Below are 16010 nucleotides of genomic sequence, written 5' to 3'. Positions count from 1 at the left end.
AAATCCACTCAATATTTTTTCAGCTTCTCTGACCCATTAAAATGTTTTACATATCTGAGGGTCATGGTGTGTCTTCACTTGCTCTCTAATTTGCTCCACTAATATCTTTTAGAAGAACTTGTGCACTGCCTCATTTTTCTACACCCTAGGCCTAGTAGCTTTCTCTATCGACAAAAAAAATGCTAATGCCATTTTGAACATGAAAATGTTTTATTCCAAATTACGTCTTATTCATTTGGACATAAAACAATCTATTCATTTCAAGTGAAAAGGAGGCCCTTCTTTCCTAGCGTGATGCTTCTCATGTGATCATAGTAGGAGGGAGTGTATCACCAAGGCGTTGACAAAGGTTTCTGTGTGTGGATAAAAGAGGCACTTGAGGTATCATCTGACTACAATCTCAGAGTTAAATCAAGTTAAAATACACAGATCCAAAGGCCTTAAAGGGTAAAGGGGGGGACGACGATGACTGTGAGGACATTTTGAAAGACCACAATCTGTAAGGGACCATTCCTTTCCGACTCTCTGGCCAATGTGCTTTTCAAACCAACAGTACGTGTAACTATTATGCCTTGATCACACCAATAGTGTCATCATCTGGATATGTGTGCAACAAAAGTTCAACACTCACCTTCTGCTACTATTTCTGTCAAGCCGTCTACGCATACAGTTTGACGCACACTTTTGATAAATCCAACATATGCACCACACAGAACGCACTGCAAATGCCTCTGCAACGCAAAGCTGCAAGGCAAACGCAGCGTTACTTGGAATTGAATGTACTCCAATTTGTAAGTCGCTCTGGATAAGAGCGTCTGCTAAATGACTTAAATGTAAATGTAAATGGTGTACCAAAATGCAATGACGCTGTCGGTGTGATTGAGGCATTAGTCAGTCATAGTAGGCCTGATGTATGTGTGGCAGGACAAGCAAATACATAAATACAAGGCCCAGTGCAGACAAAACTTTTTTCCGGTTTTATATATATTTCCACAGTATGAGGTTGGAATAATACTGTGAAATTGTGAAAATTATGATAACGTCATTTTTGTGTAAAAGCTGTTTGAAAAGAGCGCCTGAAATGTCAGCCTGTTTTGGTGGGATGGAGTTTTGGACTTCCAAATAGCATGAACCATAACGTCAGATGCCAACCGCAGAAAAAACCCACCTAAGAAGAAAGGCATCGATTTTGTCCAATGAGGAAGAGGATGGCAGCCGCAGAGAAATACTTTGGTTTACAAGGTTGCAGGGGGGTGTTGAGTAGGATTAGATAGGGTAAATAGTGGAATAGGGTGGTATTTCTTTATCATTTTATTGAGGGCTAATAGTTGGTAAGATAATTGTTCCTTTTCCGCAACTGTATAATACTGTATCACAAATAATTTTAGGTAGGTACGCCGTGAATAGCCTCATACTCCAGTACAGTAGGTGGCAGTGCATGCACCTGAAATCGGATGCGAGCCGCCAAAACAATCCCAAATAAGAAGAAGAAGAATTAGGAAGCGGCACTTCCGCTCTACCATGCAAACACGATTCTCACTTCCTTTTCAGTTTTAGGTCTCCTCTCGTGCTGATCTGCTATGCGTGGGCTACAGCGATAATAAGTTAACTTGTTAGCTAACTTGCCCCTTGAGGGATAATTGTTGCATCCAAAATCTCCTACTCGCATAACCAAATTGCACAAAAAATTATAGGACATGCCGAACATCGTGCTTTTCAGCGGGAGCTCCCACCAAGACCTGTCACAAAAAGTGGCTGATCGCCTCGGACTGGAATTGGGGAAAGTGATAACGAAGAAATTCTCCAACCAAGAAACATGGTAGGTTTATTTTTTACGCATTTCTCGTCTGTCTTTAGATAGGTGCATGATTAGTTAACTTACCAGCTGCGTTAGCCTAGCAAGCTCGCTGGTGCTGGACGTTAACTTACTGCAGCCTGGGTCATGCAATCACATGTGCGCAGGAGTAGTAAGTTTGCCAGCTATGCGAACGTCACTGAATAACGCTAGCTTGCTGACGTTATTAGATCAATCCCTAAATTGGCTAGTTAGTTAAATGTAGTTATGTAATCCCATGGTTGCGCATGCTGGTGTTCATTGTTGAGTCGTAACTTTGAAAGATACAACATGCTAGCTAGTTTGCGAAAAGACTCACGTGACTTGATAATAGCCAACAGTTCGCGTAAACAGAACCAACTACTGCAGCAACAGAGAACAAGGCCACGTTCAGTATGCAAACGTCTTGAAACGTTGCAGCTACAAAATGTAATGAAAAGAACTGAGTGATATCTGTGCAGGTAGCCTAGTGGGTAAGAGGGTTGGGCCAGCAACCAAAAGCCGGCTGTTTGAATCCCCTAACCGATCCCCTAATCCCCTAAGTGAAAAATCGGTCGATGTGCCCTAATTGTACCTTTAGTCGCTCTGTATAAGAGCCTCTGCTAAAATGTATGTTTTTTTTTAAATCCGAATTGTTCCTATAGTTGTTTGCCCTGATGCCACCCCTGGTTCCATCTCCGCCTACATTATGTCATGCACTTAACCCTAATTGCACCTGTAAGTTGCTCTGTATATGTGCCTCTGCTAAAATGACTCAAATATAAAATATATGTTTTTCATTTATACATTTTCCTTATCTGATTTATTCCTATAGTTGTTTGCCCTGCTGCCACCCTCAGTTCCATTTTAGCCTAAATGATGTCATGCACTTAATCTAGGTTCTTTTCCAGCCAGTAAGCAAGCTGACCTAATTGTTCAGTAGAGATGGTAACTACTACATAAACCTGCGCTGGTGCACGTAGACGTTACAATACTTGTAATATGATGCAATGGGTGTGAGTGAGTTCACTGCACTGCCCCATGAACCAAGGTGAGCTAAGGTCTCCTATTGATTTAGCCTAGCTACATTACTTTGTCCCCTATGTGCAATAGTGTTTTTTTTGTCAGCTATATTATACCTGGCTTTGTGTTAAATGCTCTACACCAAAGCTTTCTCTGCCTCTAACCTTGTTCTGAACACCTCCAAAACAAAGGTCATGTGGTTTGGTAAGAAGAATGCCCCTCTCCCAACCGGTGTGATTACTGCCTCTGAGGGTTTAGCGCTTGAGGTAGTCACCTCACACAAGTACTTGGGAGTAAGGCTAGCCGGTACACTGTCCTTCACTCAGCACATAGTAAAGCTTAGGTTAAATCTGGACATGGTTTCCTTTATTGTAATCGCCCCTCTTTCCCCCAGCTGCCAAACTAACCCTGATTCAGATAACCGTCCTACCCATGCTAGATTACAAAGATGTGATTTTATAGATCGGCAGGTAAGGGTGCTCTCGAGCGGCTTGATATTCTTTACCATTCGGCCATCAGGTTTGCCACCAATGCTCCTTATAGGACACATCGCCGCGACCCTGGGTCGCTCGTATTTTCAGCTCGCTGCAGCTAGCGACTGGGACAAGCTGCAACAAACACTCATACTGGACAGTTCTATCTCCATCTCTTCACTCAATCATGGGCACTCTTACTGACAGTTGTGACTGCTTCGTGTGATGTATTGTCGTCTTTACCTTGCCCTTGGTGCTGTTGTCTGTGCCCAATGTTTGTACCATGTTTTGTGTTGCTACCGTGTTGCTGTTGTGTTGCTACCATGCTGTGTTGTCATAGGTCTCTCTATCGTGATATGTGTTGTCATATATAGATTTTGTTCATCCCAGCCCCCGCAGGAGGCCGTCATTGTAAATAAGAATTTGTTCTTGACAGACTTGCCTAGTTAAATAAATAAAAAGTATGAAACACACRGAGAATCTCACTGCCGATAGGTACTTAACACAGTGGGAGGCCGTCCCTTCTCTTGCAAGAACAAAAACAGAACCTGTAACGACGAACCTACTCATTCTACTTGTAGAATCGCAACGCTCGTCAGTGGCACTCAATTTAACTTTGAGCCAATCAGAGAGCACAAACCCCCGCGTGGGAGCTAACAAAAAAGAAAAAAAACAAGGGGATTTTCTCCTTACATCCATGGATGAGCCAGCCACACTTCATATTAGAGGTTGGCCGATTATGATTTTTCAATACTGATACCGATTATTGGAGGACCAAAAAAGTCAATGCCGATTAATCAGGCTATTGTTTTTTACATTTTATATGTTTTTTTATTATTAATTATTTTTTTATATATATATTTGTAATAGTGACAATTACAACAATACTGAATGATAACTTTTTTATTTTAATGTAATATAATAGATACATAAAAATGTATTTAGTCTCAAATATATAATGAAACATGTTCAATTTGGTTTAAATAATGCAAAAACAGTGTTGGAGAAGAAAGTAAAAGTTCAAGTTCCTTGCTCAGAACATGAGAACATATGAAGAACATATGAAAGCTGGTGGTTCCTTTTTAACATGAGTCTTCAATATTCCCAGTTTTATGTTGTAGTTTATAGGAATTACAGGACTATTTCTCTCAATGCCGTTTGTATTTCATATACCGTTTGTATTTCATATACCGTTTGTATTTCATATACCTTTGACTATTGAATGTTCTTATAGGCACTATAGTATAGCCAGCCTCATCTCAGGAGTTGATAGACTTGAAGTCATAAACAGCGCTGTGCTTCAAGCATTGCGAAGAGCTGCTGGCAAACGCTGGAAAGTGCTGTTTGAATGAATGCTTACGAGCCTGCTGCTGCCTACCACCGCTCAGTCAGACTGCTCTATCAAATATAAAATCATAGACTTAATTATAATACAATAAACACAGAAATACGAGCCGTAGGTCATTAATATGGTCAAATCCGGAAACTATCATCTCGAAAACAAAAAGTTTATTCTTTCAGTGAAATACGGAACCGTTCCATATTTTATTGAACGGGTGGCATTCATAAGTCTAAATATTGATGTTACATTGCACAACCTTCAATGTTATGTCATAATTATGTGAAATTCTGGCAAAATATTAACGGCCTTTGTTCTGAAAAAATGGTCTTCACACAGTTCAACACGCCAGGCAGGCCAAACTGCTGCATATACCCTGACTCTGCTTGCACAGAACGCAAGAGAAGTGACACAATTTCCCCAGTTAATATTGCCAGCTAACATGAATATATTTTAACTAAATATGCAGGTTTAAAAAAATATATACTTGTGTATTTATTTTAAGAAAGGCATTGATGTTTATGGTTGGGTACATTGGTGCAACGACGCTGCTTTTTTTGCGAATGCACTTGTTAAATCATCACCCGTTTGGCGAAGTAGGCTGTGATTCGATGATAAATTTAACAGGCACCACATTAATTATTTGCAACGCAGGACAAACTAGTTAAACTAGTAATATCAACCATGTGTAGTTTGATTTGTTTTTTTATAAGATAAGGTTAATGCTAGCTAGCAACTTACCTTGGCTCCTTGCTGCACTCGCATAACAGGTGGTCAACCTGCCACGCAGTCTCCTTGTGGAGTGCAATGTAATCGGCGTCCAAAAATGCCYATTATGAAAACTTGAAAATGGCCCTAATTAATCGGTTGACCTCTACTTCATGTGCAATGTAGGCTATGGGATGGTAGCTAGCTAAGTGCATAGACGGAATGCACACAACAGTAAATACTTCTCTAAGCTAGCTAACCACTGTAGCTACTAATGTTAGAGACAATAGATTAGCTAGTTTCCATGATACAGCTGCCTGTGTTAGCTGCTGAGTTAGTGCAGTGTCCCACAGCTAGATAACTACGTAGCAAGATGACAAATAAACAATTGAATGCACTCTCCATAATCCCATACTGCCAGTGCCATCCTATAGCCAAATGTTTTGCTAGCTCGCTAATGTTAGCATATTGTGCTAGCTAGTGACTAGGCCGCGGGGATGGTACATTCAGACTGTACAAACAAAGGAGCCTAATTGTAGCTTAAGACTTATCTACCGGTACACACGGTAAATACTTGATACTCTTCTTAGGCCTACTTAAGACAAAATGTTAAAGTTTGCAGTATGGCAGCATTTAGTTGTAGTAAGGGATTGATGCCAAAAGTGTCAAACTGCTGCAAACAGCAGTTTGATTACCATAGTTCGACAACGAATATGACATACCGTTTGAAAACAGTAAATTGGTCTACTTAGTTTTTCTATTTTCATGCTAAAACATTGGCCGGTTTTAAATGCTTGACAGTGGCTGCTGCAGTGGTGCTCTCCAAGGTGCTGAACTGAATCGTTAGTGAGCACCTCCCTCATTGGATTGCGGTTGATGTCCGTGGTTCTGAAACGATCTTCAATATGCCGTTGAGTTGGTTTGCAGGTTAAACAACATAATTCTTCGTTTTTGCTTCTCAAATATAGTTACAACCAGGCCTATTACCAGCAACTTCAGGAGCGTTGCGGCAGAATCTGCGAAGGACAGCAGCGGGGGGAGGGGTGGTCAGAAACAGTTTGTTTTTCAACTGGTTATCTTGTGTGTCTTAATTATTTCATCAAACAGTGCGCTTAAAGCATCAGACAAGCTCAGTGCATACTGTTGATTTTATTAACTTAGGGTGTGCCTATATATGGAAAAATACGATTGGTCGAAAGAACACTCTCGGTCGATCACATTTTTTTTTAATACTCTGCGACAGTCCTAGTCTGTACAGTAGCGGTGGGTCTCGTGTCTCCTCACATCTTGCTTACGCTCTCCCCTTAGAACACAGATTCCCTCGTGCCTCCTCTTCTGGGTGGTTCAGATAGGTAGACCGGCTGTTGCGTTAATTGCCTCTTGGTCAGATGTGAGCACGTGGCTCCAGCGGAGGTAGGGAAGGGAGGTTGTCCTGTCTGGAATGTTTCAGACGTTTCTTTTTTAACTTGTTTTGATGCCTGCAACTTGTGGAGAGATGGTGTGTGTGTGTGTGTACACTGATTTCCAGAAGTCTGCTTTTCCACACGCACTTTCAAATGAGTTCTCACGTGAGGCTAGTTAGTCAACGTTAAGCTCGTTCTGGTCACTCCAATTTACTGCACCAGACCTCCATCAGTCCTCCGCTTTTGGCGTGCGGTTATGATACTGTGTTGTTGGAAAGTGATTCTTGGTGCAGTATCTTTCATGAGTGAGTAGCAGTTGCCCTTTTTTCTAAGCATACCTTGTAGGGGGAGGGGAGATGGCCTAGTTGATAACGGTCCTTGGTGAGAAGATTATGATCAGCCTTCTCCGTCAGGGTATAGGAGCTATAGGCGTAGAGCGATACGAGCAGGGTGATGAGGAGGAAGGGATGATCTTCTCTACCTCAGTGTGGAGGTGAGTGTGAGGTTCCATGGTGGTGGTAAGAATTATGATCCTCATCCTTTCCTTAAGATGACACTAAATAATAATGCCGCTTCTCTTGGTCAGCGTGGAGATCGGGGAGAGTGTGCGCGGCGAGGACGTCTACATTGTGCAGAGCGGCTGCGGCGAGATCAACGACAATCTGATGGAGCTGCTGATCATGATCAACGCGTGCAAGATCGCCTCGTCGTCCCGCGTCACCGCCGTCATCCCCTGCTTCCCCTACGCCCGGCAGGACAAAAAAGACAAGGTAAGCCTATCTGCCGGGCTGGTCCCAGGCACAAATAAATCACTACTATGATTCACTGTGTGGTGTTCAGTATGTAGTGCAAAACGTAGCATGTTTACAGTACCAGTCAAAGTTTGGACACACCTACTCATTCAAGGGTTTTTCTTTATTTGTACTATTTTCTATATTGTAGAATAGTAGTGAAGACATCAAAACTATGAAATAACATATGGAATCATGTAGTGAAAAGTGTTAAACAAATCAAAATATATTTGAGATTCTTCAAAGTAGGCACCCTTTGCCTTGATGACAGGTTTGCACACGCTTGGCATTCTCTCAACCAGCTTCATGAGGTAGTCACCTGGAGTTAATTTCAATTAACAGGTGTGCCTTGATAAAAGTTAAATGGTGGAATTGATTTCCTTCATCCGTTGTGTTGTGACAAGGTAGGGGTGGTATACAGGCGATAGCTCTATTTGGTTAAAGACCAAGTCCATATTATGGCAAGAACAGCTCAAATAAGCAAAGAGAAACGACAATCCATCGTTACTTTAAGATATGAAGGTCAGTCAATCCGGAAAATGTCGAACTTCGAAAGTTTCTTCAAGTGCAGTTGCAAAAACCATCAGGCACTATGATGAAACTGGCTCTCATGAGGACCGAATAAATGCTTCACAGAGTTCAACAGACACATCTCAACATCAACTGTTCAGAGGAGACTGCATGAATCAGGCCTTCATGGTCGAATTGCTGCAAAGAAACCACTACTAAGAAGAGACTTGCTTGGGCCAAGAAACACAAGCAATGGACATTAGACCAGTGGAAATCTGCCCTAATTTTATGTTTTTGGTTCCAACCACTGTGTTTCTGTGAGACCCAGAGTAGGTGAACAGATGATCTCTGCATGTATTGTTCCCACCATGAAGCATGGAGGTGGTGTGGGGGTGCTTTGCTGGTGACACTGATTTATTTAGAATTCAAGGCACACTTAACCAGCATGGCTACCACAGCATTCTGCAGCAATATGCCATCCCATCTTGTTTACGCTTAGTGGGACTATATATTTTTTTTTAACAAGACAGTGACCCAACACAGCTCCAGGCTGTGTAGGGGCTATTTGWCCAGGGAGAGTAATGGAGTGCTGCATCAGATGTCCTGGCCTCCACAATCYCCCAACCTCAACCCAGTTGATATGGGTTGGACCGTAGAGTGAAGTAAAAGCAGCCAACAAGTGCTCAGCATATGTGGGAGCTCCTTCAAGACTGTTGGAAAAGCATTCCAGGTGAAGCTGGTTGAGAGAATGCCAAGAGTGTACAAAGCTGTCATCAAGGCAAAGGGTAGCTACTTTGAGATTCTTCAAATGTGAATGTCATCCAATAACTTCTGTGTTACTACACAAAAACCTTACGAAAAATACAGCATCTACCAAATATAGCTGTAGGTTTGAATCAGAGCATGGTTCATCACCCGACAACAATTAGGCCTAGAAACAGAAAGTTGACGTCAGGCATTCCAAGAGGGGAGAAAAAGTTCACAGACCACCGCTTATCTGGTAAATGATTGTCACACACTGTTCCAGTTAATAAAGTAACAACCGTTTCCTCATGTAGCAAGTTTCTCCCTCTTTCTCTCTATCAACCCAAAGACAGTGTATCAAGCACCAGTTACTATCATGAYACCCTAAGCACGAGATCTCTAACATTTTGGAGCATATTTAACCTTTATTTAACTAGGCAAGTCATTTGAGAACAAATTCTTATTTACAATGACGGCCTACTCCGGCCAAACCCGGACGACGCTGGGCCAATTGTGCACCGCCCTATGGGACTCCCAATCACAGGCCGGATGTGATACAGCCTGGATTCGAACCAGGTACTAGTAAGGTACTGCACTGAGATGCAGTGCCTTAGACCGCTGTGCCACTCGGGAGCCCTATTATGTTTTCTAACATGAAGGTGTAACATGCCAGACCTCAAAGGCCCCTCTAACGTAGTGGCATACTGTAGCCCAGTGTCTCCCTGCTCCAGTCCTCCAGTGTACCCCCAACAGCACACATTTTTGTTGTAGCCCCGGGCTGACTTAACTGATTCAAGGTCATGTCTAGCAGGAATCCTGCTAATGTCATAACTTGTATATTCAAGGTCACATTGGAGAATTTTTGCAATTTAGCTAACCCTTTTCCTAACCTTACTTCAATGTTCCTAACCTGCTTTGAAAAGTAACTTCTGACATTAGGGGCATCCCATCTAGTCGCAACCCCGATTCAACTCATTGAGGGCTTGATGATTAGTTGCATCAGGTGTGCTTGTCTGGGCCTACAACAAAAATGTGTGCTGTYGGGGTTACTGGAGGACAAGTTGGGAAATACATCTGTAGCCTATACAAACACTCGGAACTACAAGTTCTAGAACAGGACATAACAGATTTCAGACAGAGGGTTTACTTGTGTTTGTAAATCAAAGTTCAGTACAAGAAGGATTTAGACGGGGTATGTTTGATTATACCAAATGATGGATGTTTCATTCCACATGTAGGCCTATCACGGTTGTCTTTTCCCTGAAGCATGTTAAATCCATTCATGGCACTGTGGAATGTGACCTAGTACAAAATAGATGTTGAAACAAGRGTCTTGCCAGAGTTGAACTTGTGTGTAAATAAAGTAACCTGTGATTTGTCCCCTGAAACCAGAATCTCTACGGTCACCTCGTGCTGCTATTTGGCTACAGAGGGCTGTGTGRATTAACCYCAGAAGACCAAGATGTCTGTGTTGGAACACGCGACAACCTGTAGCCAACAAGGATTGTGTTCCTTGTGGAGGAGCAGAGGATTTAGACTTCACTAGTTATTTAAATCCAGGGCATTTTACTGTAGTACTACAATTGTTGCCACGCTGAATAATGAAATAGTGTGCTTCATTTGAAAGAGCCTGTAACTCCCTCTGTGTCCCAGAGTCGTGCTCCGATCTCAGCCAAGCTGGTGGCCAACATGCTGTCTGTAGCCGGCGCCGACCACATCATCACAATGGACCTCCACGCCTCGCAGATCCAGGTAGGCAGCGTCCAACACATCACAGCAATGCAATTGCAGGGTGCAGTTTCCCCTGTCGATTTAAATTAGGTTATATTGAATTGAAACGAGTAGTAGTAGTTAATCAATTTTAGTTTCATCCCAAGTTATTGCAGTGAAGTCTGAAGTACTCTCTGTTTTTGCTCAATATTAGGCTAATCGGAGAGGCTGTATATTATCATGTTAAAGGGGAAATGTTTGAAACTTTTTTTCTGATCTCTCTGTAGGGATTCTTCGACATCGCCGTGGACAACCTGTATGCAGAGCCCGCGGTCCTCCAGTGGATCCGGGAGAACATTCCAGAGTGGAAGAACAGCTGCATTGTGTCCCCTGACGCTGGAGGAGCCAAACGGTAATAACCAATTCAATGTGGCAGGGTCACATGAACCAGATACGGCTGCTCCTGAGGTCTTCAACAATGTGGAAAAGCTATGGGGAAAGTCAGAAATGTTTGGACCTGTTCATCTCTCGTTTAACCTTTCATTGGAGTTTCTTTGTACTTGTCCATCTTCCAGATGAGTTATGCTAGACTTCTGGAGGTCATGCGAATGAGATGCTATTTCAGCTGAGCGCTGACATGCAGATCTCATATTTCTCATATCTCTTCGTTTTAAATTCCTGTATCCAGAGTGACCTCCATCGCTGACCGTCTGAATGTGGAGTTTGCCCTCATCCACAAGGAAAGGAAGAAGGCCAACGAGGTGGACCGCATGGTCTTGGTCGGTGACGTGAAGGACCGCGTGGCCATCTTGGTCGACGACATGGCCGACACCTGCGGTACCATCTGCATCTAGATGTGTATAAGAGTGACGTGAAGGACCGCGTGGCCATCTTGGTCGACGACATGGCCGACACCTGCGGTACCATCTGCAAAGCTGCTGAGAAGTGAGCAAACACACGTATATACACTCACACAGCTCCTAATATCCCCAAAGTTATTCTACCATGGCCTTGATCTAGTTTATTTGTGGCTTGTGGTGTCAATACAAGTCAGTATTTATAGATGGTTGCTATGTAGTCTCATCAGTTGAGCATCCGTTGATCTCAAATCACAGTATTGGTTATTGACCTGAACCACTGTATCAAACCTAATGAGAGAGATTGTGTAGAGGGTGAGAAGTGATGTGGAGACTCAAAATCCACTCAGGGTTTTTTTCTGCATCAGAATGGGGGCTTGGCCAAATGTAGAAGCCCTCCTGTTTGCTGCAGTTACAAAACGTAGCTGTTTTTAACTCAAGTTTTCTGCTATTTTCATTTTACTGTTTGCACATAGGCGGCCTGAGAGAAAAGGGGAAAAAACCTGGAAGTCATTATCGTTTGTTCGAGTCTCAACCATGGCTCCCGTTTCACTGTCTCTCTGAAACTCTTCAACATTTCCCTCTTCTATTTGATGCTTGTGCATATTTAATTTTTCTACGTTGTTCATGTGCATTATTTTATCTGACTTTCAAACACAGTTTCCATATTACTGTCACTTTTTTTATTWTTWTTTTTATTTATTTTTTAAAATAAATATTACACCACTCATATCTCTCTCTAGATTGATTGATGCCGGTGCGATCAAGGTCTATGCAATCCTCACGCACGGCATATTTTCCGGTCCGGCCATCGCGCGCATCAACGATGCTCCCTTCGAGGCCGTGGTGGTCACCAACACCATCCCCCAGGAGGAGAAGATGAAGTCGTGCCCAAAGATACAGGTACCCACTGTCCAGATGGGCACTTCCTGTTTACTCACACGTCCTGGTACCTTTTAGCCAATAAGGTTTGAGGAATCCCTTTGTTGATACATGCAGCGTTTTGCCTCTCCCATGTCTCGAAACTGTAGCTTGCTGCTGTTGGAGCTAACCATTCCAAACAGGGTTGATTGGCTGCCCTATAGGTGACCTGACCTGAGGCACTGGTTGATGGTTGTCTGCCATAGAGATGTATATATTATGTTGTATTTCTATGGTCTCCACCAGATCATAGATATAGCCATGATCCTGGCCGAGGCGATCAGGAGAACCCACAACGGCGAGTCGGTGTCCTACCTCTTCAGCCACGTGCCCTTGTAAAGGATGGCCACGAGCAGAGGGCACAGCGGCCGTTTCTCTCCTCATGGTCCAATCGGCTCGCACCTTCAACGACCACGCCCTCCCGGAAGTCCTTAAACCATGACGGTTTGGGCCAATTACACGTGACCGATTCTATAGGCCACTCCCACTTTCCCTGCTCCGTTGTTCCGTGTGGAGACCCAAGAAAGAGTATCACCTCCTCTTTGAGACCAGCAAGTTTCTATTTATGCGTATTYCCATGTTAAGATTTCCTTACTGTGTTTGTTTCAATATCATGCTTTGCCAGCCTTGCCACCCAAGGGATCTSGCTGTCGTTTTAACCAAAGGTCCATTGCCTAACGATGTTCCTGTTTGTTTGTACCTCATTTTCCTTCCATTTCACTATAAATGAAAGCATTCCATTGTGTGATGTCACTTCTTGACTCATCTGACTGTTCTAACCTGCTCTGTGGAGAATCTGCAACGCTGTTGGTTTTAGAGGCACCTTTGTTTCATCAATACATGCCGATTACAAAGTACCAGGGTCCTATTCACTAGACTCAAAACGGTAGCAAACGGGGAGGGACTATCTGTACAATAAGAAATGCCTGTCTTCATTTTCTGTTGCGAAATGTTTTGCTACGGTGTGTGCTAATCAATGCCACCCAGGGTTGTTTAGTCATCAACAGCTGATTAATTTTTTTACATTTCTTTAACCAGKAACATTTTAGTTAGTGTGGGACTTAAGTCAAGTTTTTTTTCTCAAAAAGATCCAGAGTAGAGGCTGTATTTGTTCAACCAGCAGATAGATACCTACATAATGTTTAAGCATCTAGCATTGTCTCAATAGTCCCAATATTGTATCATGGAATTCAATTTGAGATATGAGAGAGACCGTTGTAAGCATTTCCACATTTTCTGGCATTCTAGTTAAAACATTCTTTCGTTAGTGCCACGTAACAAGGCCAAATCTGATTTGCCATTTTAGTTTCCTTCATTTACCTGGTAGTGCACTCCCTCTTGTGACGGACTGGTGTCATTGCAGGGCCTCATGCTCACCTTCGTATTTCTGATTTACAATCTTGAAATTGCTCATTTACTAAAACTCCCAACACCACTACTAATCTCCTGCTGCCCAGTTTTTCAAAAGTTATCTTTTCAGATTTCAGCAATCGGATAGGATGAAATTAATAGAACGGGTATCCACATTCAAGTCAATGATACACCTGCTGTATTTATATATATTTAATCCGATCCGATTGCCGAAATTCGATCCGATAACTTGGAAAAACTGGGGCCAGTACCTCTGTATATCAAGTTTATCCATCTTGTCAAATGGTGATTGGTCGAACAACCCACAGCCAAAAGGTCATTAACTTCAAAGTTCTACTTTCCTCATGTCTTAAGTGTTTTTTTTTCTCCAAGTATTTGTTGAGAAAAAAGTTATAATGTACGAGTGTAACTCCTCTGCGTTCATGTTCTCCTGTTGTACGGTGAGTGTGCGCCAAAGGCAGTCTTCAGAATGAATTGGCGGATTGGTTGAAAACTGCTGGCGGACAGGCAGCCACACATTGTTTTTTTACACCACCAGGGTTTTCATTGACAATAAAAACTTTGACAATGACATTACATAATGCTGACTGTCTTCTTTTCTTTGACCTTTGGTTACTGAGGATCCTCAGATGAATTGTTATACAGTACACTGTTCTTTTCCTTATGGGGGGTGGGGTTGTGTGATCCCATTGGAAGATGTGAGTAATTAAGTGGCCATATGAGGAGCATGTGTTGCTGCTCATAGCACCATAATCTTGTGGCAGTGCCATGTGAAAGCAAGGACCTTGGTGGAATGAATGTTTGTCAATCACAGGTCTTTAGAAAGGCGAGTTCACCATACTGGCCATGCAACACCACCGCCCAACCACCATCTAGGATCAGGTCCTCCTTGACCATGTAATCTTATTAATCGTGATCTAAAAGGCTAAACTGGTCCTAGATCAGCGCTCCTAGTCTGAGACGCTTTGCCCTGGACTCCCATCCAAGGACCGACCAGGACGAATATCCTTGTTTAGGCTCAGACTGAGACAACTGCCAACAAGGGGGATGCTGGGTGGTGTGGCTGATGGCTACAGCCCTATATGGTATATCATATATATAGGTCTACTACCCTGACGGTGGGGGGGTGCCTTAATACTGCCTTGTCATGTTCTGTATGGGGGGTGCCTTATTACTGCCTTGTCATGTTCTGTATGGGGMGGAGCCTTATTACTGCCTTCTCATGTTCTGTATGGTCGGGTGCCTTATTACTGCCTTGTCATGTTCTGTATGGGGAGTTGGCAACAGTTTCTCAGTAGACATGAGGAATGTCATTTTTGATTCCTTAGTGATGGATAGTGGCTGATGAAAAGATCCATAGCTGGCATCCACGTGCTTATTAGGTATTTAATCTGAACCAGGCCAAACTGTCACGTAACCATACCATACTTCACAAAGGATCATCAGGTGAAAATAAGACGTAAGTGCTATTAGATAGTTATAGCAACTCAAACGTCTTAATAGTAACTAACAATAGATACAATTTGCCAGTGGGAATAATCATATGCGTTTGTTCATAGAGACCATATGACTGCTTGCCAAACCGAGTTAATAGAAGGGACATGTTTTTTTCTCTTTTAGAAATCAAAGGGTGTAAGAAAAAGTCACATGATAATGGTGATAAATACAGTATGTGGTACATACCTCCATTTCCCGACAGGTGGCGTCTTGTGCATACTTCTCTCTGTGGTTCCTGAAACTCGGTGAATAAAGTGATTAAAAACACATTTTGGACATTTTGGACACGTATCACGTGTCCATAATTTGTTCAAATTCCCGCCGTTGAAAAATAATGTTCAATGTATTCAAATTATAATATAGCATGTATTTAATTTCCAAATCGCTCCTGGATGGGAGCTGTATGATGACGTCAGGCTCATTTGCATATTGCTCAGTATATCTCCTATGCTTGCGCAAAGGCGGGACACACTGCTGCAACGCAAAGCCTGGAGAAGTACCATTAGTCAATCAGTCCAACTTTGGTAAGCACTGATATTCATATTAACTTTATGGTATTGGTCATATAAAAGTAGGATACCTGATATCTGCTGAAATGCTGCCAGAATAGTGTAACTAACATGAATGTATCATTGCGAGAACATTCTAACCTGTACCATGCCAAGGACAAAAGGTGCGACTATAAAGATGTTTGGATGGGTGCAACCTCTTTTTTTGAAAGAAACATCTAACTAGTAAATAGAAACGAGTGGATATGTGTTCTATTTGAGGTTCGTTTTGTAACACTAGCCATATCGGTCTATATCCTTTGTTCAGATTCTTTGTGGTGGCGATAGGCTACAGTCAATTG

General features: G+C 42.6%; 1 protein-coding gene across 1 annotated transcript; it reads left to right on the top strand.

Annotated features, from left to right (window-relative positions):
- Nucleotides 1–1507: 1507 nt before the first annotated feature.
- On the top strand, nt 1508–13035 carry LOC111970889 (ribose-phosphate pyrophosphokinase 2). The gene is made up of 8 exons (XM_070445910.1): nt 1508–1819; nt 7346–7529; nt 10458–10556; nt 10802–10926; nt 11203–11335; nt 11419–11459; nt 12115–12274; nt 12539–13035. Exons 1-8 carry the CDS (start codon nt 1698–1700, stop codon nt 12629–12631), a joined length of 957 nt encoding a protein of 318 aa, XP_070302011.1. The 5' UTR covers nt 1508–1697; the 3' UTR covers nt 12632–13035.
- Nucleotides 13036–16010: the final 2975 nt, after the last annotated feature.

This window comes from Salvelinus sp. IW2-2015, linkage group LG12, assembly GCF_002910315.2.
Source record: "Salvelinus sp. IW2-2015 linkage group LG12, ASM291031v2, whole genome shotgun sequence".
NCBI classification, from domain to species: domain Eukaryota; kingdom Metazoa; phylum Chordata; class Actinopteri; order Salmoniformes; family Salmonidae; genus Salvelinus; species Salvelinus sp. IW2-2015.
Note: the sequence above shows the minus strand (reverse complement) of the source record. Positions and strands in the feature narration are given on the sequence as shown.

Bases quoted from the DNA above. Each gene is read 5' to 3' on its own strand.
- LOC111970889 (XM_070445910.1), top strand. From the start codon at position 1,698: ATGCCGAACATCGTGCTTTTCAGCGGGAGCTCCCACCAAGACCTGTCA. The intron at 1,820-7,345 runs GTAGGTTTATTT...TCTCTTGGTCAG, and splicing joins TTCTCCAACCAAGAAACATG to CGTGGAGATCGGGGAGAGTG. The intron at 7,530-10,457 runs GTAAGCCTATCT...TCTGTGTCCCAG, and splicing joins GGCAGGACAAAAAAGACAAG to AGTCGTGCTCCGATCTCAGC.